The following is a 22,204-nucleotide window of genomic DNA, read 5'->3' on the forward strand; positions in this document are numbered from 1 at the left end:
TTTTGCTTTATTAATGTTTAATTTTGGCTCTTGAATGGTCCGATGGGTACCGTTTGAAAAAGATATTGAAGCATGACATTTTATAATAATAATGATAATAATGAAATTATTGTATACAGTGCTCAGGTGCACCACAACTTGTCAAAAGTGCGTATAAAGCATGTTGCTGTTTAGCCTTAATCCTGCTTGATCCAGCAGAATTATGATTTGAAACTTTCTAGCCGTCATCATTCCGTTTAGGCAAGTGTGTGTAATTTTATAATATATTTTTCTCAAAAAGGAATTAAATATAGCCCAATGTGGATCTTGTTCAATTTCTTCCAACCACTTGACGTTTTTCAAATTTTTACAAGATTATTTTCAAAAAATTTAGTCCTGATGTAATTTTTCATGCTAATGAAAATCGCTTTCATTTTTGTTTCTAGAAATTATTAATAAAGAAGCTACGAGCCTTTAATGTTATTGATTTTTCTACAATTCCTCATCCTTTTGAAGATTTACTACAAAATCTTGTAAAGAATATTTATTGACCTAAAGAGGTACGCGCAATCTTCACTTTTGAATACATCACCATTTCTAATGAATTAACAAAAAAAATTTAAAACAAGTTATAAAATGCAAACTACAGAAGAAATACCAACATAAAAATATCTTCTTAATAAAAATCGGTTTAAAAAAAAAGCTCTGCCCTGGGTGAGGCTCGAACTCACAACCTCCGCATATCTCCCGACTTGTGACTAACACAAGGAAGGTACTGTCTATAAGTACGGCGCGCTAACCGATTGTGCCACCGGGGCAGGCGCAGCCAAATCAAAAATTTAAGTCAATGAATGACCAACTAATTAATCTGTTGATATATATATATATATATATAAATATTATTGTCTACTTTTACTGATAATGTCATCAGATCTCGTAAGTCCAGAAATGAGGAAGTGAGAGCGAAAGACAAACAGACGGAGAAAAGGTGTGGGCGTACATGTATGAGTGCGTGTTCGCTTGTAAGGGAGACAACTGGGTTTTGCTTTATTTAGTAAATGTGGTGAACCAATGACTCGATGTTCTATGCGTCCAGTTGCGTGCTCCTCCACCCCACCCCATCACTACCACCACCAATTTTTCATAAAACTTTCAACAAATATGTCTTGGATGGAGGTCAATATACAGTTTGAAACCCTTTAACGAAAAAAAAAAAAACAGCGTGCTAAGTGTAAAAAAATGTGTAGAAAATGAATATGAAAAAAATTGCGCAAACGAATGGGGTGAGGGAGAGGACTTGCGGAAAATTTACAAGATCCGATTTTTCCCACATAACTTTCAGGAAAATGGATATATAGGAGTGGCTGTGTGGTAAGTAGCTTGCTAAACAACCACATGGTTCCGGGTTCAGTCCCACTGCGTGGCATCTTGAGCAAGTGTCTTCTGCTATAGCCCCGGGCCGACCAATGCCTTGTGAGTGGATTTGGTAGACGGAAACTGAAAGAAGCCTGTCGTATATATGTATATGTATATGTGTGTCTGTGTTTGTCCCTCTAGCATTGCTTGATAACCGATGCTGGTGTGTTTACGTTCCCGTAACTTAGCGGTTCGGCAAAAGAGACCGATAGAATAAGTACTGGGCTTACAAAGAATAAGTCCCGGGGTCGATTTGCTCGACTAAAGGCGGTGCTCCAGCATGGCCGCAGTCAAATGACTGAAACAAGTAAAAGAGTAAAGAGTAATATATTAATGGAATTTTATAGGAACAACTTTCAAGCAGCATAGAGTGCGATTATAAAGAAATTTGTGGGGAAAATATTTTCCCGAAGGGGTGGGAGATGATTGTCGGAAAGTTCACACAATCCGTTTTTTTTTTCCCTCATAACTTTCAGAATCTAGTTTAACGCTCGGTTACCAAGACGAAAAAAACAATCCAATAGGTGTAAAAAAAAAATAAATAAATAAAAAAGTAGAAATCGAATATGAAAAAAAAATTGCGCAAACGAATGGGAGGTAGCCAAGTTATACCTCCCTCTCTCGAATCGTTGCCATCAAATAATTACCAACCAGACGAAACTATGTACATGTATGTTTGCACGAATTTTTGTTTTCATATCCGTTTTCTACATGTTTTTTTTTACACCTATTAGACTCGGTTTTTTTTTGTTTGTTTTTTTTTTCATTTTGGTGACCGGGCGTTAAACTAGATCCCGAAAGTTATGAGGGATAAAAAAAAATGGATCGTGTGAATTTTCCGACAGTCCTCTCCTCACCCTTCGGAAAAACATTTCCCCCACAAATTTCTTTACAATCGTAATCTATGCTGTTTGAAAGGCGTTTCTGTAAAATCTCACTAAAAGATATCCACTTTCCTGAAAGTATTGAGGGGAAAAAAACAGATCGCGTGAATTTTCCGATTGTCCTCTCTCCACCCCTTCGGGAAAACATTTTCCCCACAAACTTCTTTATCATCGTAATTTGTGCCATTTGAACGGTATTTCTATAAAATTTCATTAATATATATCTATTTTCCTGAAAGTTGTCAGGGGAAAATCGAATCTTGTGAATTTTCCGAAAGTCTTCTCCCCACCACTACCCGTTCGTTTGCGCAATTTGATTTTCTCATATTAGTTTTCTACACATTTTTTTACATCTTGTAGGCTGGGTTTTTTTTTTCTTTCTTTCGTTAACGGGTCTCAAACTGTATATTGCCTCGGATGGGAGCAGCAGGTAATTGACACAACTCATCAAAACATATGAGGAAACAAAGTTGAAATATGTGTAATTTATCCACTCCACCTCCTCGTTTTTTCACATCAAATCTCGACATATTCGTAATTTACACAATCTAAACGAATTTGTAGAAAATTTTATTTATTTATTTATTTATTTATTTTTTTAGAAAGTTATGACGAAATAAAATGGGGTACTTCTCCGCCCCTCCGAAAAAAACGTTTTTGCAATAAATTCCGATACAACTTTTATCTAAAAGGTACTTCTGGAAAATTTCATTAGAAAGCATATAATTTTCAGAAAGTTATGAGGAAAACAAAGTCGGCGGGGTAGCATTTATTTGTGGTTATTCCGTGCATATAATAGTCACTGAGTAACGGAATACTGTAAGTTGCTGGGATTATAACTCATTGACGTATAGTGGTTTCGTGCCATTTCAGCTGAAACACTCTAGACCAGTGGTTTTCAACCAGGGTTCCGCCAGTACAGTTCAGGGGTTCCGCAAGAAGTTACAAAACTGCTAAAATCGGCAGTAATTTTTAATACTCCTGTGCAGATATGTGTGCATAAGACTATTAAATTATTGCACAGGGTTTCCTCGAGCCAGTGGAATGTTTCCTTGGGGTTCCGCTCCAGCAAAACGTTTGAAAAGCACTGCTCTAGACTCTCTCATCTCTCTTCTCTTCTCGTGCCCCTAGTCACTCCAAATATTCGGCTTCCCTATCACCGATGATCTTTCTTGGCAAAAGCACAACCTTAACGTAGCCAGAACCCCATCTCAAAGACTGGCCCTTGTCTTCAAGACATAAAGTACTTCAATTCCCAACGATTGCTGACAATGAGGCCTATACTGCTCCCACATCTGGAATGGTGTTGCCATGTATACAGACATCTTGGGTTGCATCCAAAGAAGGCCTGCTGGAGCAGGTGACATTATCTACCAATATTTAATTCAATGAAATGTCAATAAAAATATCATGTGTACACCGTGATGTAGAATATGAAATGCTGGGGGGTAATATCAACGCGGTTTTAATTCTTGATGAAAGACATTATCGCACAACTAAGTGTTCGAGTAGTTATGTACGGACCGACAATGCAGTTTATGTTGTCAGACAAAAAGTATTTTCAAACAATTGGAATAATTTCAGTAATGAAAAATGAAAACGTTCTATCATCCGTCACTTTAACGATAAAATACAGTATTTGTAGGACTTTCAGAAATCCTTGATTGAATTAAATATGGAATGACGCAGTTGTCTGTCTGCCCTGGTGGCACAATCGGTTAGCGCGCCGTACTTATAGACAGTACACTCCCTGTGTTATTCAGGAGGGATGCGGAGGTTGTGAGTTCGAGCCTCACCCAGGGCAGTATTATTTTTTTTTCCATTTATTTATTATAGATTATTAATTACATGCAAGGCTTTATAAGGTTGTTATTACAAAGTGCATGATATTAATATTGTATTTATATTTCAATTTCTGCTTATTTCGCTTGACGTTTTATTCTCACCTATTACTTTATCCACCCACCAACCACTTTACCCATCTTCCATCCGTCATTTCATCGACCCACCCATCATTTTGTCCAACTCACCAAATTATAACCTCACTGATAACTTTTACTAAGTATCAATAACTTCGTCCACCCACTTTCACACAATCCTACAACCAACAATTCCACACCCACCCCTTCCCATCATTCTGTCCAGCCTATCTAATCACCCCCGTTATTCTACTCGCAACAGTTCCGGGTTAAGAAAACCAAGGGTAAGAACTCCCCAGATCAAATCGATTAAAAAACTCCAATGAAGTAGGGAGTGAGTGTGATCATTAATAGCTTCCAAGACAACTCCAGTTATGTTTCGGTCATATTATGCCTCGTCCGTGAATCATAGTCTAACAATTTTCAAATGTTTTTGTAGATAATGAAGAACGTTTACATTCTCAACCCATGTCATAAAATTTTATCTTGGGCGAGGATTCACAGGTGAATAAGAGAATAAGAAGACTCCAGTCGATCTAATTGTATAAAACTCATAGAGCTATACGGATGGTCACTAAGGAAAAAGAAAGCTTCAAGGCGTCAGAGAAAGTAACCTGAAATTGTCACTGTAACTAGTAGAGATTTGGACTCAGAACGTAAAGAGTCAGAAGAAATGCGGTTAAGCATTTTTGTCTCATTCGCTAACGATTCTGCCAACTGGCCGTCTTAAGCTTATCAGCTATAATTCTTTCTACTCTAGGTACAACACCTGTAATTTTGGGAGAGGGTGTTAGTTGATTACATCAACCACCAGTGCTTAACTGGTACTTAATTTATCGAGCCCGAAAGGATAAAAAGCAAAATTGACCTCGGCGGAATTTGAACTCAGAACGTAAAGATTATCCGCTATATATCAGTGTTTAATTAATTATTAGCAACAGCAGTATTGAAATGAAAAGGTGATCTTTATATTCAACTTAACATGGATGCCTTGTTAGAATATTGCGTTACTAGCCTTGAAAGATCATTTCTTATAGGCGTTTGGTACATAGAAGCATGCGCATAGATCGTAGAAGACGAGAATCGTCTGTTAGGAGGGCCGGAATCCCCATATCATGTGATTTCGGTCTGCTGGACCTCATCAATGGAAAGCGCCGGGCACCACATTCCAGTCAAATATCGCTTCTGCGATGTATAGAATACTAACATCTTTTCAAACACTGATGTCGCAAATAGCGTGATATGGAAATTCCGGAACCCATGACTGCTACGACACGTGTGTATGTCTGTTTATAATAAATAAATGGAAAAAAAAATAATACTGCCCTGGGTGAGGTTCGAACTCACAACCTCCGCATCCCTCCTGAATAACACAGGGAGTGTACTGTCTATAAGTACGGCGCGCTAACCGATTGTGCCACCAGGGCAGGCAGACATCTGCGTCATTCCATATTTAATTCAATCAAGGATTTTCGAAAGTTCTGCAAATACTGTATTTTATTGTTAAAGTGACGGATGATAGAACGTTTTCATTTTTCATTACTGAAATGATTCCAATGAAGACAGCCAGCCGAGAGGATTGTAAGCACGATTGACAGAATGCTTAGCGGCATTTCGCCTGTCTTTGCGCTCTAGGTTCAAATATTTCACCGAGATCGACTTTGCCTTTCATCCTTTGGGGGTCGATAAATTAAGTACCAGTTACGTACTGGGGTCGATCTAACCGACTGGCACCTTCTCCAAAACTTTCGGGTCTTGTGCCTAGAGTAGAGAAGAATATACAAGGTTGGCCAAAAGTCACCTGACAGTTAATAAGAGAGGATCTCTCAAGACCAATAACGCAGTATTCGGTCTTCAAAGTTTGATACATAGACCACCTTTTAGTGTTTAACACTTAATGTTAAAAACATTTTAATGTTTAATATTTCATGTTATAGTATATCAGTGTTTTATCAGATGTACTAGAAGATAAACTCGTGTTTATCGTTATTTTAGTGTGTGTGTGTTAAGTAATAAAGTAATAATACTGCAGACCGATACTTTGTATGATATATTTCCTTAATTTTGATTTTAATGGGAAAATGTGTGAAGTCTTACGATAACTGCAATTTAAAAAAAATTAAAATACCGTTGCCCCGGGTGAGGCTCGAACTCACAACCTCCGCATATCTCCCGACTTGTGAGTTAACACAAGGAAGGTACTGTCTATAAGTACGGCGCGCTAACCGATTGTGCTACCGGGGCAGACATCAACAGCTGTCAATATTTAGTTCAATGAAGACAGCCAGCCGAGAGGATTGTAAGCACGATTGACAGAATGCTTAGCGGCATTTCGCCTGTCTTTGCGCTCTGGGTTCAAATATTTCACCGAGATCGACTTTGCCTTTCATCCTTTGGGGGGGGGGAGGTCGATAAATTAAGTACCAGTTACGTACTGGGGTCGATCTAACCGACTGGCACCTTCTCCAAAACTTTCGGGTCTTGTGCCTAGAGTAGAGAAGAATATACAAGGTTGGCCAAAAGTCACCTGACAGTTAATCTAAACCCATTTAATTCTAAGATTGAAACAAAAAATTATTTTGTATGAGACTTCGCTGAGATGGACAAATGTTGAAGAAGAAAAAAACGTTGATTTTAACTCACAGCATTCAATTATTAAACATTCATAATTGGAATGAATAGATAAAATTGAATATTAAGTATTTATGGAATTTTGATTTACTGTCGGGTGACTTTTGGCCAACCCTGTAAAAGAGAGAGAGAGAGAGAGAGAGAGGAGAGAGAGAGAGAGAGAGAGAGAGAAAGGCGGCGAGCTGGACGCCGGGCGAAATGCGTAGCCGTATTTCGTCTGCCGTTACGTTCTGAGTTCAAATTCCGCCGAGGTCGACTTTGCCTTCCATCCTTTCGGGGTCGATTAAATAAGTACCAGTTACGCACTGAGGTCGATAAAATCGACTTAATCCGTGTGTCTGTCCTTGTTTGTCCCCTCTGTGTTTAGCCCCTTGTGGGTAGTAAAGAAATAGGTATTTCGTCTGCCGCTACGTTCTGAGTTCAAATTCCGCCGAGGTCGACTTTGCCTTTCATCCTTTCGGGGTCGATTAAAATAAGTACCAGTTACGCCCTGGGGTCGATATAATCAACTTAATCCGTTTGTCTGTCCTCTCTGTGTTTAGCCCATTGTGGGTAGTAAAGAAATAGGTATTTTGTCTATCTTTACGTTTTGAGTTCAAATTCCGCCGAGGTCGACTTTACCTTTCATCTTTTCGGGGTCGATAAATTAAGTACCAGTTGCGTACTGAGGTCGATCTAATCGACTGGCCCCCTCCCCCAAAATTTCCCGCCTTGTGCCTAGAATAGAAAAGAATATTTAATTCAATGAATATGATCGACTTACTTTGTCCCACGATTTTGCTGGCTTTCTTTCAAAATTTGAAGCCAATTATCCGAAAATTTCATTTACAATTACGTACTCTTTTACTCCTTACTCTTTTACTTGTTTCAGTCATTTGACTGCGGCCATGCTGGAGCACCGCCTTTAGTCGAGCAAATCGACCCCAGGACTTATTCTTTTGTGAGCCTATTACTTATTCTATTGGTCTCTTTTGCCGAACTGCCAAGTTACGGGGGGCGTAAACACACCAGCATCGGTTGTCAAGCGATGTTGGGGAGACAAACTTATACATACATATATATATACATATATACGACGGGCTTCTTTCAGTTTCCGTCTACCAAATCCACTCACAAAGCTTTGGTCGGCCCGAGGCTTTTAGTTGAAGACACTTGCCCAAGGTGCCACGCAGTGGGATTGAACCCAGAACCGTGTGGTTGGTAAGCAAGCTACTTACCACACAGCAACTCCTGCGCCTGGGTGAGGCTCGAACTCAGAACCTCCGCATACCTCCCGACTTGTGACTGGAGGGTATGCGGAGGAAGGTACTGTCTATAAGTACTGACACAATGAAGGTAATGTCTATAGGTACGGCGCGCTAACCGATTGTGCCACCGGAGCATGTACTTTTTTACAATTAAAATTGGGGGATTTTTCATAATTTTCGGTCAATTATTGAATTAAATATTGGTTGGAAATTTTCGCCAGTGCATAATTGATACTTAATTTATCGACTCTAAATAGATGAAAGGCAATGTCGACCTGGGCCAGAACGTAACAGCAGAAGAAATGCCGCTGAGCATTCTGTCCAGCGTGCAAACGATCCTGTCAGCTTGCTGTCTTCTTCATTGAATTAAGTATCCTTTTCTACTCTAGGCACAAGGTCCGAACTTTTGGGGGAGGGAGCCAGTCGATTAGATCGACCCCAGTACGCAACTAGCACTTAATTTGTTGACTCCGAAAGGATGAAAGGCAAAGTCGACCTCGGCGGAATTTGAACTCAGAATGTAGCGGCAGACGAAATACCAATTTCTTTACTACCCACAAGGGGCTAAACACAGAGGGGACAAACAAGGTCAGACAAGCGGATTAAGTCGATTACATCGACTCCAGTGCGTAACTGGTACTTAATTTATCGACCCCGAAAGGATGAAAGGCAAAGTCGACTTCGGCGGAATTTGAACTCAGAACGTAGCGGCAGATAAAATACCGCTTAGCATTTCGCTTGGCGCACTAACGATTTAACCAGCTCGCCGCCTTTGGTTTTTTTGGGGGTTTTTTTACAGGGTTGGCCAAAAATCACCTGACAGTAAATCAAAATTCCATAAATACTTAATATTCAATTTTATTTATTCATTCGAATTATAAATGTTTAATAATTGAATGCTGTGAGTTAATAATCACCGTTTTCTTTTTTTATTTTTTCAACTGGCACTTATTTTATTCACCCCGAAAAGGTGAAAGGCAAAATAGACCTCAGTGTCATTTGAACTTAGAACTTAAAGACGAAAGAAATGCCGCTAAGCATTTTGCCCGGCGCGGTAACGATTCTGCCAACTTTTTTTACGATAATTACGATTACAAAAAAAAAAAAAAAAAAAAAACTACTGCCCCGGGTGAGGCTCGAACTCACAACCTCCGCATTTCTTCAGACCTGTGAATTAACACAAGGAAGGTACTGTCTATAAGTACGGCGCGCTAACCGATTGTGCTACCGGGGCAGATAGTACTGCTTGTTAATATTTAATTCATTGAACGACTGAGAAAAATCATGTAAATATTTATATCGTAATCTTGAAGTGGTTTGTCATGTCCGTCGTGTGAAATATGAAATTATGAGACGATGGTGGAAATATCGCAACATGGGCGGAGGTAAAGGACATGGACCGCACCGCACCCCACTTCAGTTTTTTTTTTTTTTTTTTGTGGGGGTGGGGGTCTACAGAAATCCGTCTTTTTAACTGCGGTGATTCCGAAACTGCAAAAAAAAAAATTCGGCATTTCAATATTTTAACTCCCCACCCTGCTCCGCTCCCCAATTTTTCACTTTTTTAAGAATTGTTTTTTGGAGTGGGGTTCGAAATACGGAGATTATGATTCTGAAAGTTAAAAAAATTTGTAAAATTTGCATTTTTCAAAAATAAATAAATAAATAAACACACACACCCCTCCACTCCGCCAGCGCATTTGTGAGAAAATGAACGTGGTTGAGGGTCTTTTGGAATTAATAGAGGTCTTTAAAAATTAGTTTTTCTGCGCACGCACACACACACACACGACAACAAAATGATATTTTTGAGATATTTTTTTCTTTTTTAGTAATTCGTATTTAGAAAGTGGATCTTCGGGTTGACTGTTGTTTCTAGCTTGTCGGACTTTCCGGTGGGCGCGTACTTAAAAATTAAAGATTTTGAAAACCCCCCAAAACACGTTTCCAAAATGTTCATTTTCTCCCTCTCCATCCCTCTGGCAAAGAAAAAAAAAGTGGGTGAGGGAAATTAAAAGTCTGAAAAAAAAATGATTCGTCATTTAGCTGCTGTTTCTAGCATGTCGAATTTTCTGTTTAGATACTTTTAACGTCTGCTATTTTAGTAGGTGATTATTATTATTATTATTATTATTATTATTATTATTATTATATTATTATTATTATTATTTTACTCTTTTACTTGTTTCAGTCATTTGACTGTTGCCCTGCTGGAGCACCACCTTTAGTCAAGCAAATTAACCCCAAGACTTATTCTGTGGATGCCTAGTACTTATTCTATTGGTTCTCTTTTTGTCGAACCGCTTGGTTACGGGGACGTAAACACACCAGCATCGGTTGTCAAGCGATGTTGGGGGCGGGGCAAACACAGACACACAAACACACACCCGTATATATATACATATACATATATACGACGAGCTTCCTTCAGTTTCCGTCTACCAAATCCACTCACAAGGCTTTGGTCGGCCCGAGGCTATAGTAGAAGACACTTGCCCAAGGTGCCACGCAGTGGGACTGAACCCGGAACCATGTGGTTCGTAAGCACAATATTATTATTATTTAGAAAAATTGAAATTTTACAATTTTTTTTTCAGAATCAAAATCTCCGTATTGTTCTCCGTATTTCGCCAAAAAATATTTCTAAAAAATTTGAAAAATTGGGGAGTGGAGTGGGGTAGAGGGTGGATTAAAATTTTGAAATGCCGATTTTTTTCATTTGCTTTTTTTCATTTGCAGATTCGGAATCTCTGCAGTCGAAAAGATGGGTTTCTGTAGAACCACCCTACCCCCACCAAAAAAATAATAACCGAAGGGGGATGCGGACCATGTCCTTTACGTCTGCCATTGGATGTAATTGAAAACTTAAATGGCGACAACGTTTTTATCCTATAAATTTTGAAAAACTAACATTATAAAAGAAGTGCATTAACTTTAATTAAAATCAGTGCTGATTGAGCGGGTCTCTCTTTTTATTTTAGCTTAAACTGGTTTCAATAATTGAACTGCGGCCATGTTGGGGCATCGCCTTGAAGAGTTTTAGTCGAACAAAACACACACACTGCTTATTTATTTATTTATTTATTTATTTTATTTCTGGTGCTTATTCTGTCGGTTACTTTTGCTGAACCGCTAAGTAACGGAGACATAAACAAACCAGCTCTGTTTGTGAAGCGGTGATGGAAAACGATTGCAAGTATAAAGACATATGCACTCATACATAGACGTACAAAAGCGTGCACGCAGAGAGAGAGAAGGCGAAAGAGAGATGGTGGTTTTGGTTTCTGCAACGGTCGTGCGTTGTGTCATTAAACAAAACATTCTATTTCACGTGACTCCACTCAGCTCTAAAATGAGTTCAAACGATAGCATTGTTTTCGATGATATATCTATTCTTCTGGATCTTTATGTAAGCAAGCACACCCCAAGCAAAAATCAGTCAGTCACATCGTGACGACTCAACGAGGTCTGGCTGACCAACCTTGGTCAGAGGGAGAAATGAAGTAGCTATATGACACGATCTGTGTCCTTATATTTTCGAACAAGGAAATCTAGCACCCCGACTCAGCTCAAAACAATATCTGTGTATCGCGATTTGGGTGCTAGATTCCCTTGTTCGAAAATATAAGGACACAAATCGTGTCGTATAGCCAGCTGGAAACAATGTCTCCTGGGGCTAAATTACAGCAACATTAGTCCTAAACCAGGACTGCCATGTTATGTTGACAAACAATCTTTACTACAAAGTACTGTTGCTGAATATCTCTCCTTGTGAGATTTACAAATAGTAAGTTTCCAAACCAGAACTGATTGTCAAGCAGTAAAAGAGAAACACACACACACACACACATGAGCACGCATGTATACATACATGCACACACACATATATATGAATGTATATGTGAGTGTGAATGTGTGTGTGTGTACATGTATGAGTATTCAACGGGATTCCGCGCAGTTTCCGTCTTCTAAATTCATTCACAGGGCATTGGTCAGCGCGAAGCTATTGCTACTTCTAACAAGATGTCACACAGTAGGACCGAAACCGTAACTATGTGGTTGCGAACTTCTTAATCATACACCTATGCTTATATAAAGTTTATATAATCATGTTTCTATTTTAAACACTTCTATGTTTTTTTGTTTTTGTTTTTGTTTGTTTTTTTTGGTGGGGGGTCTCTTTCTAAGCACTAGGTCTGAAAATGTTTCAGAGCGGAGATAAGTTGAGTACATGGACTCAAGTATTCAACTGGTACATATTGGATCGACTCAGAAAGAAAGAAAGGCAAAGTTCACCTCGCTGGAATTTGAACTCAGAACGTAGCGACGGGCAAAATCCCGCTAACGATTCCTTTCTACTCTAGGCACAAAGGTCCGAAATTTTGGGGGAGCGAGCCAGTCGATTAGATCGACCTCAGTATGCAACTGGTACTTAATTTATTGACCCCGAAAGGAACTCAGAACGTAAGACAGACGAAATACCGCTAAGCATTTCGCCCAGCGTGCTAAGGTTTCTGCCATCTCGCCGCCTTCAAACCAACTCTACTTTAAAAGGAAAATAATGTTACTTTAATGGGGAAAAAAGTGTTGAGTTAGTCGACCATTTCAGAGACCAAAAGTCTTGGCACTCAACTTTTACAATTCTTCTTGTCTTTCACACAAACGCACACACATTTACCATGATGCTGCTGTTGCACAAATCGAATTATTTGCTCTCCTTTATTCACCAGAAACTAGTCTCTCCTCCTTTACGCATCCATGACCGACATGCGGACACTCCAAGCACCCTTGATTTCTTTCTCATTTGTAAACACTTCATCATCCCAGTGGCGTAACTAGAGTGTGTGCTATCGGGTTCAGTCCTTGAATGTGCCACATGGTTTATACAGCAGACCCAAAAGTGTCGTCCCATTAAAAGCGTCACCGAGGGCTGATCGCTTCTCCTTCTAGCTACGCTACTGCTTCTTCCCCTCCATGACCATTTTTGCTTCTACTAGGTTTTGACCATTGCCTTATTTTGACACGATACCACCCATCCACATAGTATGCAACCCTTTCCTTAGCCATATTGTTCCCATGTGGAATCTCGAGTCAGCTGAATGGTTGGAACTCCAACAGTTTTATGATTTTCCTAGCATTGGATTTTTGTATCCTGGCCCATTAGAAAGATCTGAAACATAATTACATTCTTATGCGTATCCTTCCACATCCCACGCAGCCAAAACTCATAACCTCAAATATCCCCTGCCCCAAAATTACCAACAATAGCTTTTATCCATTTATTACAAACACCTGCATGATCATCACTCGAAGCACGTAACATACGATTACAAAAAAAAAAGAAAGGAAAAAACTACTGCCCCGGGTGAGGCTCGAACTCACAACCTCCGCATTTCTTCAGACCTGTGAATTAACACAAGGAAGGTACTGTCTATAAGTACGGCGCGCTAACCGATTGTGCTACCGGGGCAGATAGTACTGCTTGTTAATATTTAATTCAATGAACGACTGAGAAAAATCATGTAAATATTTATATCGTAATCTTGAAGTGGTTTGTCATGTCCGTCGTGTGAAATATGAAATTATGAGACGATGGCGGAAATATCGCAGCATGGATGGGCGGAGGTAAAGGACATGGACCGCACCCCACTTCAGTTTTTATTTGGGGGGGGGGGTCTACAGAAATCCGTCTTTTTAACTGCGGTGATCTTGAAAGTTCGCACATCCTGAAAGTTCTCCCATCTCCCAAACTACAGCCAATTATTTGTGCTCATGAGAAACTCTATCAACTCTACAGTATCCTCCTTTCTGCAATTTTGCAACCACGAATTTTCTCTCCACCGAATCGTACTTCGGTGGAGAAAGCCTCTCCATGTGCTGCGCATGTCAGACAAAGTTCCTCCAAAACTATTTCTCTCAAATCCAGCAAGTTTACCACCACGTGCACATTATACGTCTTCGTGCGAAAGTATCTTCGATTGCTCTAAACTAAGGAACCATTAAAATGCTGACAGTGCCTATTAGGTTAACATTCAAATACTGCGATCCAGAGCTAGCTTCTACCGTCTCCAAATCCTTCAGTCTTTCTGTACGGAGTCCTGTTCCGATGTTTAAATAACACGGTGCGTTGCATTCCTAAGAAGGGCAACTTCTTTGACTCCGCCAGTTGTTGACCCTAATGCTCTCATTTTGAAAGGTGATTGAGACAGCCATTAAAAATAAGTTTTTTCAATATCTAGAATCTCTTTCATTCCTTAATGACCACCAACATAGCTTTCACAAAATCAGATGCACGGGAGTCACCTATTCTGTCACTCAGCAGTGAACCCTTGCTCAACATAAAATTTGGTGCCAACTAATTTGTTGCATTTGGCAGCAGTAAAACATACGACAGTGCCTGGCATGCGAATCCGTTAACAGTTTATCAATGGATTCCGTTCGTTTCTCATTTCTTAGATTGGACACTTACAATCTAATCACACCATTGTGACATGTACTTGACGGAGGGCTCTCTGGACCATATGAATGCTTTATCAACCATTAGTGTACTTATGTGTTCCCCAACATTCTTCCATCTGTATATCAACGACCTACTGTTGTCTTATCCAACATCACCACACACTTCTATGAAAGTACTTATCCACCCATCTTACTTCCATATTTCTTTAACATGGGAACAAAACACCACAATTATGCCAAACCAGTACCGAATCCATGAACAAAACATGAAAAACATTTCTTGAAGTTACGTCAAATCTTGTGTCCTTCACTATTTTTCGACTTTTATCAAGACAGCGGAGTACGGTTTGAGAGAAATTTGGTTGCTATTTGTTGTAGGTCGAGCACCTCATAGAAGCTCTTTCGTCTAGCTTAGTCCTGCCCATGTTCTTCTTGCGCATCAATTTGGGGTTGATCTCCCTAATTTCGGGAGGTACAAAGTTCACGGAACACGGACCTTTCACGGACTCTTCTTCTAGTTCAGACTATTTAATAAATAAACAGCATTTTCTACAATTATGTGTTTCCTAAACTGATATCAAGAATTCTGGTTTTGGGTATTGAAAAGATTGATTAAAAAAAGAATATAGCTATAACTTTTTTCAGGCGCAGGAGTGGTTGTGTGGTAAGTAGCTTGCTAACCAACCACATGGTTCCAGGTTCAGCTCCACTGCGTGGCACTTTGGGCAAGCGTCTTCTACTATAACCTCGGGCCGACCAAAGCCTTGTGAGTGAACTTGGTAGACGGAAACTGAAAGAAGCCCGTCGTGTATATACAGTAAATCCTCGAGTATAGTCCGCCCTTGAGTATAATACGCAGGGGATTTTTAGGGTGCTGTACCTCTGAAAAACCTAAACCTTGTGTATAATACGCACCCCTTCTCTAACTTGAGTCAAGGAGGTCTATATAACAACCTTGGTTTGAAAAAATGTATACGGTAACGTCCTTTATTATTATTGTATATATAACATAATGCAAACGTGTAGCTTTTTTGTGCATTTTGTTTGCAGAAAATAAAGAAATAACAGAAATAACGTTTAATAAATGTTGCTTATTGCAAGTTAGGGATGATTCTTTTATGACTTTATTGCTTTCAGGCTTAGCTTAAGGTATTCTAATGCTCGATATCACAAAATGCGTCTGAATAAACATTGCCAGACAGCAAATAGAGACTCAGACATTGCTTAGAAAATATTTTTCATTTTTAACCTCGTATATAGTACGCACTAAGGATTTTGACCTTTAAATTTTGGGAAAAAGTGCGGATTATATTCGAGGATTTACGGTGTGTGTGTGCGTGTGCGCACGCTTGTGTATGTGTCCCCCAACATCGCTTGACGTCGATGCTGGTGTGCTTACGTCCCAATAAACTTAGCGGTTCGGCATAAGAGACCGATAGAATAAGAAGGCGGCGAGCTGGCAGAACCGTTAGCACGCCGGGTGAAATGTGTAGCCGTATTTCGTCTGCCGCTACGTTCTGAGTTCAAATTCCGCCGAGGTCGACTTTGCCTTTCATCCTTTCGGGGTCGATTAAATAAGTACCAGTTACGCACTGGGGTCGATGTAATTGACTTAATCCCTTTGTCTGTCCTTGTTTGTCCCCTCTATGTTTAGCCCCCTGTGGGCAATAAAGAAATAGATAGAATAAATACTAGGCGGTGCTCCAACATAGCCGCAGTCAAAATAACTGAAACGAATAAAAGAGAACACTTCGATTAGTGAAATAAAATAATTTCCTTTTTTTATTTATTATTATTTATATTTTATTTCTTATGGGTAAGATGGCACTCAATGTTAAAAGGGCGAATGAAATACTTTCGGCTATTTATTCCATACAGAGTTGATCCCCTTTATAGTAAATTCTCGTAGTTAAATGCCGCCAAATCTCCTTCGAATCTTACTTTAACGTCTTAAATGAAAGGGAAAGCACCACTTATTTGTTTTTGCATTATCTATTATATAGAATCCGTTCTCTCTCTCTCTCTCTCTGTCTCTGTCTGTCTGTGTGTGTGTGTGTGTGTGTGTGTGTGTGTGTGTGTGTGTGTGGTGTGTGTGTGTGTGCGTGCGCGTGCGCGTGCGTGCGTGCGTGCGTGCGTGCGTGTGTGTCTTCTAGGATCTCGGTCATCCTCCATCAGATTGCGCTCAAATTTGATATCTAGATACCGACGGTATCAGGGCGTGTATAAGTCTTGAAAAATTACAAAAATCGATTCCAGGTGAGAATGCGATCGATAAAGCCATGGGAACGTGCATTTCTACGCGCAAGTACATCAGCTGTTGCGATCGATACTATGCGTACGCGTGAAAAATGCCCGTGCAATTTGCGCAAAAAAAAAGCCGGCTGGTTTGAAATAATGCCACAAAATGAAGTATATTTAAGGAACCAAAAATGTAAGATGCAAAAGAAATATTTTCTTCAAACTTGGCATGAAGGAAGGAAAGACTATTTGGTTTCTCAAAAAAAATTTTTTTTTTTTTTGCCTTAACTTCGTTTAATAAAACCAAAAATTTTATTGAAATAAAAGCATGCTTGATTATTTTTTAATGAAAAGAAAACACTGATTGCTTTTTATTCAGCAGATATGATTCAGCACCGTCCATTGGACAGGGAGCGTTTTGCTCGTATATATGATATATATGTAATAATTAAATTATATATTATGCATTTTATCGTATTTTGGGTTAATGTTTACAACTTGACCCGGAAACGAAAATCAGAGAAAAATAGTGCAATGGGTGTAAAAAAAATGTTTAGGAAACGAATAGGAAAAAAAAGATGCGCGCAAAGCAACAGGTGGGGGGAGGACCTGGGAAAATTCACAAATCCGAGTTTTTTTCTCATAACTTTTAGGAAAATGGGGTTTTTTTCAATGAAATTTTATAGAAATACCTTTCAAACGGCATGCATTACGATTATAGAGAAATTTGTGGGGGAAATCTTTTCCAAGGGGGTGGGGAGAGGACTTCGGAAAATTCACAAGATCCGAGTTTTTCCCTTATAACTGGATATATGTGTGTGTATATATATATATATATATATATATATATATATATATGTATGTATGTATGTATGTATGATGTATATAGATGTATGTATATAATATATGTACATATATATATATATATATATATATATATATATATATAGAGAGAGAGAGAGAGAGAGAGAGAGAGAGAGAGTAATAACGAGTGAATGAGAATAACGACGGAAGGGTTTAAAAAGCGTAAAAATAATTGAAAATAAAATGAAACAAAATTGAAGCCAAAACATTAAAAATTATAGAAAGTGGGTAGAAACAAACACTACGTAGTGTAGTAGTTCTACGCTAGGGTATCTGTAGAAAGTTGAATGTGATTTCGGAATATAACGAGGAAAAATTCGGATCTTGGGAATTTTCCGAAAGTCCTCTCCCCACCTCAAGATTTTACCCACAAATTACTTTACAATTGTAATGTATGCCGTTTGAAAGATATTTATATAAAATTTCATTGAAAAATAGAAACCCATTTTCCTAAAAGTTATGAGGGAAAAACTCGGATCTTGTGAATTTTCCGAGGTCCTCTCCCCACTCTCCCGTTGCTATGCGCGTATTTTTTTTTCATATACGTTTCCTGCTATGCGCGCATTTTTTTTTTCGACATACGTTTCCTACACACTTTTTTTACACCTGTTGCACTATTTTTTTCTGATTTTCCTTTCCGGGTCAATTTGTAAACATTAACCGTATTTTGTTATGCCTGTGATTGCATGAAACCAGTCAGTGGTCCAAATATGGTTGGAGACTGCTGTTAGATGACATCATCCAAGATACATTTTACCTGAAAATCATTACAAATAGATTGTCTTTGGTTATAAATCTGTTCAACCGGGGTTAACCTGGAGGTAAAGAATATCAACAACGACTAATATAACATTCACATGAGAGGCGGACGGATTATCAAAATATATTTGACGGACAAATTCTTTGCTGTGTTAAGTTACGTCCCTTTATATTCTTATTTCAAATGCTGCCGCCAGGGTCGACCTTTGACTTTCCGTTCAAGACTAGATGTAATTAAAATACCAGTCAGGTGCTCTTGGGCCATTTTTTTTCGTAATCGACGTATTATAGTTGTCGTTAATGATCAAAACCCAAACATAGTGGCTTTAATTAGATTTAAGATTGGAAAAATTGTTAAAAAGCAATTTCTTTTTCAACTATGACAGTCAACACATATCGTTTGCAAACAATCCAAGTACGAATCTTTATAGGTTAGTTTTGTATATATTTAGTGATGTAACTTTGCGACTACGCGCACTCATACACATATCCATAGATAAGCACATATACATATGCATGTGTATAGGTATGCACGTATACATATGCATACTTACACACATTTACATATGTAACATTTATTGTTGATCAAACATGCCAAAATGAAGTGTTGTTATCATAATAAATAAAACAATTCGAATTTACATGCTGACTGGCCAGCTTTGTATAAACGTCGTCGTCCATCTCCATTTGCTCTCCCTCTCTTTCTTACTCTGACTCTCTTTATATCCTCCCTCAACCTTTAGAGGGCGGAGGACTATTCGATCTTATTTAAATTATTGATATTAATTTTTTTTTATTAAATAACTTAGATAAACCTCAACGTGATTCGTGGAATTTCTGGTAGAAGTCTTATACTTTATTAATTATTTTCCTAATAATCGTCCAATCAGAACCGGTGTTGTAAGTTGCCTCCTTCGAAAAAGGAAGTCAAGTAGGCTAACAAAACAAACACACCCAAGCAAAGCAAAAAAGAGAAATATAACAGAAAAATAATAAACAAAAGGAAAGAAAGAAGAGGAAAAACAAACCATATTACACTCACATCACACAGTTTCATGCATCACTGACGTTTACTGTGTGAGACGGGGGGAAAACAAGATGTATGTTGTAAGACTCATAACATAACTTGACATATTCAGGGATTACATCGTAAAAAGAAGAATAATAATAACAATCAAGGGATTTGAATTGAAAAATTCCGACGGAGACTAAAAACGACGACAGCATCGAGGGGAAAAAATTATATTTATATTTCTTTTAATTGTTATTACCATAAGGAAAGAGAGAAGTACACAAGATGTCGACTTGAACAAGGCAAGGTACATTGGAAAAAAAATATGTCTTCGAAGAGTGGGGTGTCGTCTCCGGCCAGTGGCGACCAGGATTACAACAGAGTTGGTGGCGGTGGCGTGGAAGATGATGACAGCAGGCGACGCAAAAACCCCATACTGCATGTTATTGTGGTGGGGTTTCATCACAAGAAGGGCTGCCAGGTGGGTAAAAAATATATTTGATATATATATATATATATATATATATATATAATGTATATATAGTGTATATTACATATATATATTTCTGCGCATGTGTTATTCGAAGGAAATAAACTTTAGTGACATGTAATGAAACCCTAACCCTGTTCACACCCAAATGTACACACGCATATGCGATTTTGTGTGCATGTATTAAGGATTTTGTGTGTGTGTGTGTGTTAAATTGCAATAAAAAAACAGTTCTGCATTAAACAGACGGATTGTTCAATATCTTTTGTAGAGTACGTTTATTTATCCACTTACAAGAATAGCGTTGACAGTGACATCGAAGTTTCGGTCTGCTTAGCCTTTATCAGTTATATATGTATGTATAATATTGCAAGACAAATCTACGGCGATGTGATGGAGGGTGTAAGAAAGGGTGAAGATATAAGGCGGGACCATAAATAGGCGTGTGTGAAATTCATGTCTTTTTCGAGGGTATTTAATTAGAAGCAAAATAAACCCGGAATTCGATCCCTGTCATGAAATTAATTCTTCTCTATTAATGGATGTCTGTAGTGGTTTGTCTGATAACGATTAAGCATAAATAAGGTCACGAGATGTCAGTAAGAGGCGGTGGTAGGATTGGGTGACATTCATGCATTACTTCAGTGCATTCACGAAGCAACAAGGGAGCTTCTTCAACCTGCTAGAAATAATAGCTAAATCACTCGCCCACCTCGCTTCCCGAAATCACACTACATTAAAAAAAAAAATGGCACATTGTAAAATGATTAAAAAGACGGAATGGCCATGGCTGGTATGTCTTTTGATCATAGATCGTCTACTCGATCAAGACTGGCTTGGGACACGCAATTCAGCAAAGATGTTTTGGTGACAATCTTAGCAAACACCAGAAACTGAACTCAAGATTGCCGACTTGATATATTTAATGATGCTGGTTAACCCTGGGTCAGTCTTGATTGAAAGGCCGGAGATAATCCTGCTGTTTATTTATATATCTAGGATTACATCGTCTCATGTGTCCCTTCTTTTCTAAAAAATTGTGATTTCAGAGCTGCTATTTCTAGGAGGCAAGCTACTGTGTTGAGATTAGCCTGTGATATTTTTAAAAGTGATTTCGAACACAGGCACGAGGTTACAAATTTGGAGGAGTAAATTGTCGATAATATCGATCTAGTATTTAACTGATATTTATATCTCGAATAATTCCAGAATGAAAGACAAAACGGTCCTTGCAGAAGAGAGAACGAGAATGCATAACATTTGTGAGTGTTCTCATTATTGTAATTTGTGGAGCAAACTGATTTGAATCGGGACTCGAAGCTGATGCACAGATTTATAGAAGGTGGCGAACTGACAGAATCGTTGGCACGTCGGACTAAATGTTTAGCGGCATTTCGTCCGTCTTACGTTCTGAGTTCAAATTCCGCCGAAGTCTACTTTGCCTTTCATCTTTTTGGGATCGATGAAATGAGTACCAGTTGAGTACTGGGGTCGATGTAATCGTCTACCTGCTTCCCCTAACTGTCAGGCTTTATTGAAAGGATTATTATTAAGGCGGCGGGCTAGCAGAATCATTGCCACGCCGGACAAAAGACTTAACGGAATTTCTTCCGGCTCTTTACGTTCTGAGTTCAAATTCCGCTGAGGTCGACTTTGCATTTGTCGATAAAATAAAGCGCCAATTGAGTACTGAGGGCTATAAAATCGACTTATCCCTTCACCTAAAATTACTGGCTTTATGCCAAAATTTGAAATTTGGCGGCCCCAATTTTGTGCTTCTTCACACCTGCGCTAGGGAGTAACTAACTGATCCGCTCGTCCCTTTCTCCCACGTGTGTGCGCGCGCGCGCACTTTATTTCATGATCCTTTGAAAAGTAATGTTTATTTATAGCTTTTCTTTTGTAATGGTGTTGTAGTTGTGTCTCGGTATTTAGGAGTGATATGAAAGACTGTATAGGTTTGTCAATGAACTTTGCACTTTCATATGTCTAAGAGGTTTTCCTTTTTGTGTATTTGTATTTCGTTGTTGGGTTGGTTGGTCTATGGAAATAATGTGATCATGTATTTATGTTCTAGTGATTTATTAGTGAGCCAGGCCGCAATAGTTGTCATTTCGCTGCAGACCAGTTCTAATCTAGTAGATCTTGTTACCCAAGTCATTCCAATTGAGACCACTCCGTCTTTGTGCATTGTCTAATGTACTCTACTTTTCTGTGACGGAAGTATATGTTTCGAGAGAAATTTGACTTCTATTTAAAACGAGAATGCGTATAGGTTTCGCCACTGGGCTGTTGAACTTCATCGA

The 22,204-nt window shown here is 38.7% G+C and overlaps 1 protein-coding gene and 6 non-coding genes across 8 annotated transcripts in view; 2 read left to right on the forward strand and 5 right to left on the reverse strand.

The window, feature by feature from the left end:
* Positions 1 to 685: 685 nt before the first annotated feature.
* On the reverse strand, positions 686 to 797 carry Trnai-uau. Its single transcript has 2 exons — positions 760 to 797; positions 686 to 721 (listed from the first exon to the last, which is right to left on the reverse strand). It is a non-coding gene; the product is annotated as a tRNA-Ile (tRNA).
* Positions 798 to 3,978: 3,181 nt separating this feature from the next.
* Trnai-uau lies at positions 3,979 to 4,083 on the forward strand. The gene is made up of 2 exons: positions 3,979 to 4,016; positions 4,048 to 4,083. It is a non-coding gene; the product is annotated as a tRNA-Ile (tRNA).
* A 1,437-nt stretch (positions 4,084 to 5,520) lies between these two features.
* Trnai-uau lies at positions 5,521 to 5,625 on the reverse strand. Its single transcript has 2 exons — positions 5,588 to 5,625; positions 5,521 to 5,556 (listed from the first exon to the last, which is right to left on the reverse strand). It is a non-coding gene; the product is annotated as a tRNA-Ile (tRNA).
* Positions 5,626 to 6,329: 704 nt separating this feature from the next.
* Positions 6,330 to 6,442, reverse strand: Trnai-uau. The gene is made up of 2 exons: positions 6,405 to 6,442; positions 6,330 to 6,365 (listed from the first exon to the last, which is right to left on the reverse strand). It is a non-coding gene; the product is annotated as a tRNA-Ile (tRNA).
* A 2,755-nt stretch (positions 6,443 to 9,197) lies between these two features.
* Positions 9,198 to 9,310, reverse strand: Trnai-uau. Its single transcript has 2 exons — positions 9,273 to 9,310; positions 9,198 to 9,233 (listed from the first exon to the last, which is right to left on the reverse strand). It is a non-coding gene; the product is annotated as a tRNA-Ile (tRNA).
* A 4,123-nt stretch (positions 9,311 to 13,433) lies between these two features.
* Positions 13,434 to 13,546, reverse strand: Trnai-uau. Its single transcript has 2 exons — positions 13,509 to 13,546; positions 13,434 to 13,469 (listed from the first exon to the last, which is right to left on the reverse strand). It is a non-coding gene; the product is annotated as a tRNA-Ile (tRNA).
* A 5,732-nt stretch (positions 13,547 to 19,278) lies between these two features.
* LOC115216442 (late secretory pathway protein AVL9 homolog) overlaps positions 19,279 to 22,204 on the forward strand; it is a 48,998-nt gene continuing 46,072 nt past the window's right edge. The window contains exon 1 of one of the 2 annotated variants that reach the window (XR_003882076.2): positions 19,279 to 19,889. Coding sequence is in view for 1 of the 2 variants with exons in the window: in XM_029785781.2 (XP_029641641.1) it covers positions 19,734 to 19,889 (156 nt within the window). In the remaining variant the exon portion in view is untranslated. The remainder of the gene's footprint in view (positions 19,890 to 22,204) is intronic. The other variant, XM_029785781.2, reaches the window with a different exon arrangement.

Source organism: Octopus sinensis, linkage group LG10 (assembly GCF_006345805.1).
Source record: "Octopus sinensis linkage group LG10, ASM634580v1, whole genome shotgun sequence".
In the NCBI taxonomy this organism is placed as follows: Eukaryota; Metazoa; Mollusca; class Cephalopoda; order Octopoda; family Octopodidae; genus Octopus; species Octopus sinensis.